The sequence below is a fragment of the Cryptotermes secundus genome, unplaced genomic scaffold (genome assembly GCF_002891405.2).
Source record: "Cryptotermes secundus unplaced genomic scaffold, Csec_1.0 scaffold258, whole genome shotgun sequence".
In the NCBI taxonomy this organism is placed as follows: Eukaryota; Metazoa; Arthropoda; class Insecta; order Blattodea; family Kalotermitidae; genus Cryptotermes; species Cryptotermes secundus.
This window is the reverse complement of record NW_019730106.1, coordinates 864,963-873,330: the sequence shown is the minus strand read 5'-3', so window position 1 is coordinate 873,330 and position 8,368 is coordinate 864,963. Positions and strand designations below refer to the sequence as shown.

The following is an 8,368-nucleotide window of genomic DNA, read 5'->3' as shown; positions in this document are numbered from 1 at the left end:
ATTTTGTTCTAACCAAGGGCAGGTCACTTCTTAACATGTAATAATGGTATTTTAACACATGTCATTAAGAGTGATATGAGGTGGCATGGGATGATCAGAACAAACTTGGAATATGTATAGGATGTGAGTCTTTTTTTTTTAAAGACACTAAAATATATTTAATTCACTAAAACTGTTCTTTAAATATTCTAAATATCATTAACTATGTACATTCAATGTCATTGCTACATTTTTCAGCCACACATAGGCCATCATCAGGCAATACTTAATATTTGTGGAGACCACTACACTGTACACTTTCGTCCATGATATGTATGCAGTGTCATTCTTTTAGTGCACACAATTTCACTTTGTACACTTTGTCCTTAGTACCTTTAGGCACATTGTTTCTGTTATTAATTTGCTTTCTAGGATATTTTCATCCTACTTATTTAGTGGCAGTTTCAGTGTTCCTTTTTAGTGTGTCCTTCACTTTAGTTGTGTGTGTTTAGTGCTGTTTATTCCTTGCCAAGGAACAGCACTAAACACACACAACTAAATTGAATGACAAACTAAAAAGGAACACTGTACCTAAATACATACAACTAAAGGGAACACTGAAATGAAAATAGGATGAAAATATCCTACAAAGCAAATCATTGTCGTTATCGATGTCGCCGCCACACCCACCACCACCACCACCACCAACAACAACAAATGTGCCTAGGGGTACTAAGGGCAAAGTGTGCAGTGCAGTTGTGTCCCCAAATAATTAGTGTTGCCTGATGATGTGCCCATGTGTGGCTGAAACATGCAGCAATGGCATCGAATATACATAGTTAATGACATTTTAGAATATTTAGCAAACACTTTTTAGTGAATTAAATATATTTTAGTGTCTTTTAAAAAGGATTGACTTTGCTGCATTATAGATGGAATACTTTACAATTTAAAATGTTGCACAATGCAACAGGATGCTGAAATATAATACGCTGACTATGTTAAATAATCTCTTACCTAGGTGATTGATTTAATTTAATCAACAGAATCACATGCCCTGCAAATTTTCAATATAGTAAGAAATCATTAGGAAAATACTTCCTCATTGATATGATTGACCTTGATTATGTTACCTTGGAAACAAAATTGATTACTGCTCAGTAGACCATTACTGGTTGCTGCATACTGAGCCGTAATGAAATCTGTCTCACCCATAAAACCAATTTTGAGAATATTAATATTTCTCATTTGGGCCCTTACTGCAAGTAACGTTAATTTTCTAAAGGTACCATCTATGCGATTTTATTCAGGGATACTGTCTCCATAAATTACTGACACATAATCACAATCATTTTTTACAAAATTCCTATATCATGTCCTCAGGCCTTCTTGAAGAGCCCCTGTTTTTGAAGCTGGTATGCTCAGATTCACCAGGCATTGATACAGAATGGATAACATGAAATATGAATAGAATCCATGCAAGTATCCATGTACTTGCACAGCACACAAATGTACGGACATACTTGTACAGACCGATGGCACTCCAAAAACAATATTCATATTCAGGAGGGGGGGATTGAATAACGTATTAATGTCAAAATCTCCAGATTAAATTTTTTCACACTCACAGTACTTTTCTATCTACACTGCATATATATGAGGATGTAAAAACAGGCATTGTATAGGTTGAACATACTGAAAATCCTGAGATTTTTTAAACTGAAAAAGAATTTAAATCTAAAAAAAGGTAGTCAAATGTCGATAAATTCTTCCTTGTGTTTGTGTAGAACACTAATACTTTGAATTTGGACACAATATTAGTTGGATGAGAATGGGATTAAATATTTTCTGGTATGGAAGGTGCATAGATCAGAAAGAAGTTCAAGACCATCAGGCTCTGTAGTCTCCAGAAAAGTTCTCAAATACAAATAATTCCTGGGCACATGCAAACACTGCAGTGGCTTAATTTCAGTGCTGTAGCTGTTAGATATCTCAATCTAATTTTACTTCCATAAACTGCAAATGGAATTTTAAAGTTTTCTCGTTGTGTTTAGTGTAATATGCAATAATTTTTCAATTTTGGAGATTAAGGGAGATCAATCTAACTTGTACTCCTCTCCAAGTATAATTAGAATGATCAAATCAAGGAGGATGAGGTGAGCAGGGCATGTAGCACGAATGGCCGAGACAAGGAACACACATAGGATATTCGTGGGATAGCCAGAAGGAGACAGACCACTGGGAAGACCAAGGCGTAGGTGGGTGGACAATATTAAAACGGATCTTGGAGAGATAGACTGGGATGGTATGGATTGATTGATCTAGCTCAGGATAGGGACCAGTGGAAGGCTCTTGTGAACGTGGTAATGAACCTTCGGGTTCCATAAATTGTTGGGAAATAGCTGCAGAATTGGCAGCTCTTCCAGAATGGGTCAGTTCCATGGGTACGTAAGTAAGTAAGTAAGTAAGTAAGTAAGTAAGGGAGATCAATCCATTTTGAAAATAGGAGCAAGGAGAACCAAATTCTGGAAGATCTTCTATTGTATTTCTATTTTCAGTATGTATCAATGTATGATAGCATGCTTCAATGTGAAACAACAGCCATACACTTCCCAAATGTTTTAATCATAGTGTGGCACACAGAGATCTTTTCAACATAAACGTTTTGTGATAAACTTTTACCCACATGAGTTTGAAACACCATGACACATACATATTATACATCGTTATATCCCTATATGTTACTGTATTTTACTATATTACATATGGAAACAATCTAATCTGTTACTGGGCCACTTGGGCATTTAAAGATATTTGAAAATTCAGAGAATATATTCTACTGGAATGATTACAGTAAAATTGTGTTAAAAAACAAAACTATATACCTGCTACATTGATCAAACTCATTAAAACCAAGGGAAAATATTTTCTCTAGTCAATTCTTCTATCATATATCACATCATGGATAAATACCTTGAAATGTCCTAGTGGCTTACTCGTTCATCTTGCTGTCACTGAGATCCTAGCATCCATGCAAAAACCAGTGTGGTCATGATCCTAATGCTGCTGGAGCCTGTCCACTATGTTCCCCACTGGGTTCTCACTTACTGTTTCTCCTTGGCTTTGGTTTTCGTTGAGGCTACAAAGCAATATTCAACATTTTGTCACAGCACTTGGTTACAAAAATACAAAATAAAATGACCATAAAATATACACCAACATGGCTTCAAGGTGATACACAGAGTACTCATCTACAACTTTGTTTTTGTTAGATTTTACTTTTCTTTCCATTTTTTTGGGGGGTTGTTTGTTTTGGTTTTCATAGCTAGCTGCATGTCACACTTAGACACAATGATTGTGTTGGCAAGTTAACAGAAATTTTTAACATACAGCTTCTGTTTATTTGCAGTTATGAACTTGTTCAAGGTGTGACTAGTTAAAATTCTATCTACAGTTGTATATATTTCTTTTCTACTATAATGAGTCTTGAGCTTGTAACAGGTGGTGAGTGCCTTTTGATTGTTCTTCACCTAACAATGATGTATACTTTACACAGGTCTGTCTGGCAACAATAAGCTTCAGGAGCAACATTCATACTTTACACTGATTATTTCTCTTTACCAGTATTTAACAAATAAATTAATTTGTTGTATACTATACTATCATGTCTTAACCATAGTTAGTATTCAGAAACAAAACATTACTTCTAGACTAATGAGACTCTGTAAGGAGCTTCCCAAGTTCAAGTACACTTCACATTGCATAGGGATTTTGTTTTCAAGTCATCTAAACAAACTGTTTCCAAACACACCTGAAATATTAATTTACTTAGGATATGTGTCTAGTGCTATTTGATAGCTGTCTGCGTTTGCAACGTGATTCAGTGGAAAAAGTTATATTACTTCAGTGAAAAATATTGCAGATTTGCTATAAAATAAATTTTTACAATATTATTTCTTTATATACAACAAGCAAGTTCTCCCAAACTTCACTCTGCTTCTGCACATTTAATAACAACAGGAACTGAAAGAGAAGATCGTCACAATATAGTGGGTGCATATATCTAAGACATGAAAACAAAATCTCTGAATTATGGAGCAGAAACTCTATAGCACACAACAAAGATGGTCTCACATGTTGCTCCAGTTTGTTCAGGCATCATGCATCAAGCAACATACTTGCCAAATCTGTCCTTCCTTAATATCAATCATCTTATGATCTCAGCTAACCACCTATGAATATAGCACTGAATATCTATTTTTAGAAGTGCTGCTGAGGAATTATTCATTTGTTTATCTTGACAGATTCTTGTTCATTAATTGCATTAGACTGAACAGTGATTAAAGCACACTACTACACAAAGGAACCAAAGAATTTTTATATATAACATATGTAAAAGTTTCACATTTATAAAACTGTTCAATTTGAATAAATTAGAAAGAACACTCAAAGAGAATCATCCAACTTAATAAGTTTGCTGGCACCATATTATCATAAACATAACAATGTCATCATTAACAACAAACAAACATATTAATACTAATTATGTATAGGAAACATCTGTAAACAAAACGTTGTGAAACATCTTATCACTATCACTACATAAATTAAAATGCACAGTTAGGTTTGGAAAACAACAACTGTGTACAAATGAGCAATAAACATCACTGATTTCAACACTGATATATTCAACTTAATAGTCACAAACCAGACAAAAGAAAAAAAAAATAAACTCGAGGAACTCCATTAACTAACCACATTAAACTACTCCTTGGTTAGCTGCTGACAGCTGTACTGAGTCAGCAATATGAAAAATACTTCTGCCTCTTTTTTTTACAAGTTAAGTGCAGAAAAATAAAAGAGGATTAGTCTGGATATCTGCATATTTCAGTCACCTCAATGAGATTTTAAAGTTCACGTCACTCATTGCTTGACTATGTTACATGCACCTTTATATTTAGCTTGGGCCCTCACATTTAGAAAGTTCTATTTCTTCTTGGTACAATGACCTTTTGAAGTGTCAATTTGAGTTTTATTGATATCACACCACATCTGAAGAAATAGGTCATAATGACTTAATTTCAAACACTTCACAGTCTTGAACTAGTCATTATGAAATCAAAATGCTTATACATGAAATACGATGCTTGTCCGACACTTTCAGGAGATTCAACTGTTGTGCACTTCATTAATGAAGTCTGATTTGTGCCTTACTCAATTTCACTACAAATCTGACAGCACAGAGTATGCAAAAGTAATATGACTGTTCCTGTCTGAAAAGCTTATCATTCTTGCTCATAAATTCACATATAAATAGATTGAACAGATGCAGTCATTGTCTCCATACATGTGACTTCACAAATTGCAGCTCTCACCAACGTACATTTATCAGAGTGGATACTCATGTGAGGTTCATTTCAATTGCAGAAGGAAGGCAGATAATCTATCAACAATTTTAACACAGTGCATCTGCTGGAACCTATCAACATTCTTCTGATTCTCGATGAACTGAACTTGCGATCTTTTGAATAATTTTTAATAAGAAAACAGTCTCACAGAAATGTACTTCCAATAACTATTGATACAAGACATGGATAATATCTTACAGGATGGATTTTCCAAAGATTTAATGCCTTGCATTCCGAACACACAGTTGCAACAAAATAAAGGGTCATTGCCTTCACCATTGAATGCTACAAGTATTCACTGTTGTCCTGATGTGATGACCTCCATTGATATCATTTTCACTAATACTGTTAATTAATCTTGTAAACCAAGTGTGACTATCATCAGACATACACATTTTATCATTCAGTATTTTGTATTGTGTAAGTAAATGGCAAGTACTACAATTTTATTCAAATACTGCTGCTTAAAAATATGTATTTATAATAGCTTGGGCCAATCATACATCTGGGAGTCGATATATTTTCTTCTGTAGATGATATTCAGTGTTTGTTAATTCGATTAGCTGAAAACAGTCTAAACCGATTTCCAAATTACACCTGGGTTAAAAGAAGGACACAGTAAGTGTAGTTGGGTGACTAAATGGGTGTAGGGAGGACAGTAAAGTCCTGCAATGCTGATTTCACTGTCTCATAAAGGGGTCGGTTGCTCTCATCACTGCAGTAGCCATCAGGTGTGCACAGAGTCTGAAGCTTGCTCAAGTAACTATCAAAGTTGTCATGGCCCAACTTCTCTTGACCACCACCACTGCCATTAGGTAATCGCACATGCTCCAGTAAGGTGATAACATTGTTGCGCAAGCTCTCATAGTATTCGTTGAGGTTGTTGTGACGCTGACTGATTATTTGAGTCTCCTGAAATGCATAATGTCAAATTTTAGTTACAGGAAATATGCTGTATAATTGAGAAGAATCTATCTAGCAACTTCTACAGACCATGTGTGCAGTAGTACTTGAAACAACAAGAAATTATTATGGGAGCGTGGAGGTAAATCTCCATGAATTCTGCCTCGGCTATTGTATTTGTATTGTATTTGTATTGTATTTTATTTTCATCCGTTTTGCTACATAGTAACACTTGGACAAGTCATTTGGCAATACAAGTTAACAAAACAAATCTACAAAGTTACAAGCATACTACCAACATTTGTTACAATCATAAGCAATATATATTTATTTATTTACGTATTTATTTTGTCTCTATAGATCATTGTTACATGATATAGGACAAGTCAGATACTATACATTGGCTGATTACAATAAGAGAATAAAGCCACAATACTTAAAATTGTTTACAATAGATTACCCTAGTTAAGATTTCATATGGTGTGAGGTGAATCCATATTAGGTCCCCTTGGCAAATCGGCTTCCATATGTCCTATTGTACCTGTACTGGAGTACCTAAGCAACCTACCAACCTAACTGGTAAAAATTAGAATGACGATATATGTACTTGAAGATTCCTACAATATTCTGAATGGATGGAAAACTTACTTCTCAGCTAATAAACAGTTACTGGGTTAGTGATAATAGCAGAGGACCCAGAAGTTGATCCCTTTGCTGCTGAGAATCAGCAGCCATTGTCCCTCAGGTGCTCTCATAAGCGGTTCATGATGGCAAGACTGAAAAAGGTCTGTTTTCTTAGGGTCAGTAGCCTATCCATCAAAAAGAACAAGAAGTTCTTGTAAGAATTAAGTACATACTTTCCTTGATACAACAAAAAATGCATACAAAATTGATGCATCCAACAATACTTCTAATTTTGCATATGTATGTTTTGCTGTGGTAATATTTTTACTGAGCTGTCACCTAGCAATGATAGGTAGACTTTTCCGAGCCATTGCCTAGCAACAATGGGGAGAAACACATGTAGACACATACTAATGAGAGGGATTTATGAAGTAGGCTGTTGAGATTTGCTCAGATCCCATGATATACATACAAAGTTTCATGAAGACTGGTTCATTCATTCAAGAAGTTGATAGGGGGATACATAGGCAGCATGGAGATAAAATAAGCCTACTTTCATTTTTTCAAAATATGGAAAATAGGCTAAAATATTGTGACATGTGCGGAAAGCCGAGCCCCCCCCACACCAGCAGTGACGCGGCGGGTGAGTCAGCGCTCCCCTCCCACCCCTCAGCGGTAACGTAACGCTCCCGTAATAGGCGAGTAATCACCCCGCAATGCGCAACGCGCGGTGACGTCACGAGCGGAGCCGAAGAGAGCCGAGCGGAGCCGAAGCTAGCCGAGCCCCGTAACCTGGCAACTACGCAATGCTAATCAACAGCGGTGACGTCACGCTAGCAACAGCGTCCTATGCTATCCGCCACGTCACACTAGCAACAGCGCAAGGCTATATAAGCGGACCCACAGCAGTGTGATCAGCAGTTGAAACATAGCAGCCTGCGAGTGTGCGATAACTAAGAAGTCAGCGAGCGGAAGACTTATTGTGTGCTTTCGATACTTAGTGAGTGCTGTAGTACAGTTATACTCGGAGTGTGTATTTCAGGGAGACTTGTATAGCTCCCGCGTAATCAGTACGTGAAGACAAGTGAAGACAGTGTTAAGAGATTGTGTTGTAGGGTTCGTAAACGGTGGAAACGCGTAATATCGTGATCATTAATTATAGCCGTTAGTTGTAGATTGTTAAATAAACCAATTAACCATCTCTACGGCGTCTTCTGTAACGTAAACACGTTACACTGGTGTCAGAAGTGGGATTAGGACTTACACACGTGATCAACGAGATTCGTACTCAAAACACGTGATAATTTGGTGTCAGAATTTTTACGAACTTAAACACGCCTGACAAATAATTGAATTATTGTGCATCGTGTACTCTACTGCGACAAGATGGAGATGCAGCAGATGATGGAAATGCTGGTGAGGATGGACGCCGATAGGAAGAAAGAGAAGGAAGA

At 36.3% G+C, this 8,368-nt stretch overlaps 1 protein-coding gene across 1 annotated transcript in view; it reads right to left on the bottom strand.

Annotated features, from left to right (window-relative positions):
* Positions 1-2,583: 2,583 nt before the first annotated feature.
* LOC111866038 (mucin-19) overlaps positions 2,584-8,368 on the bottom strand; it is a 519,428-nt gene continuing 513,643 nt past the window's right edge. The window contains exon 18 of the mRNA XM_023854546.2: positions 2,584-6,299. Coding sequence (XP_023710314.2) covers positions 6,024-6,299 — 276 coding nt within the window. The 3' untranslated portion in view covers positions 2,584-6,023. The remainder of the gene's footprint in view (positions 6,300-8,368) is intronic.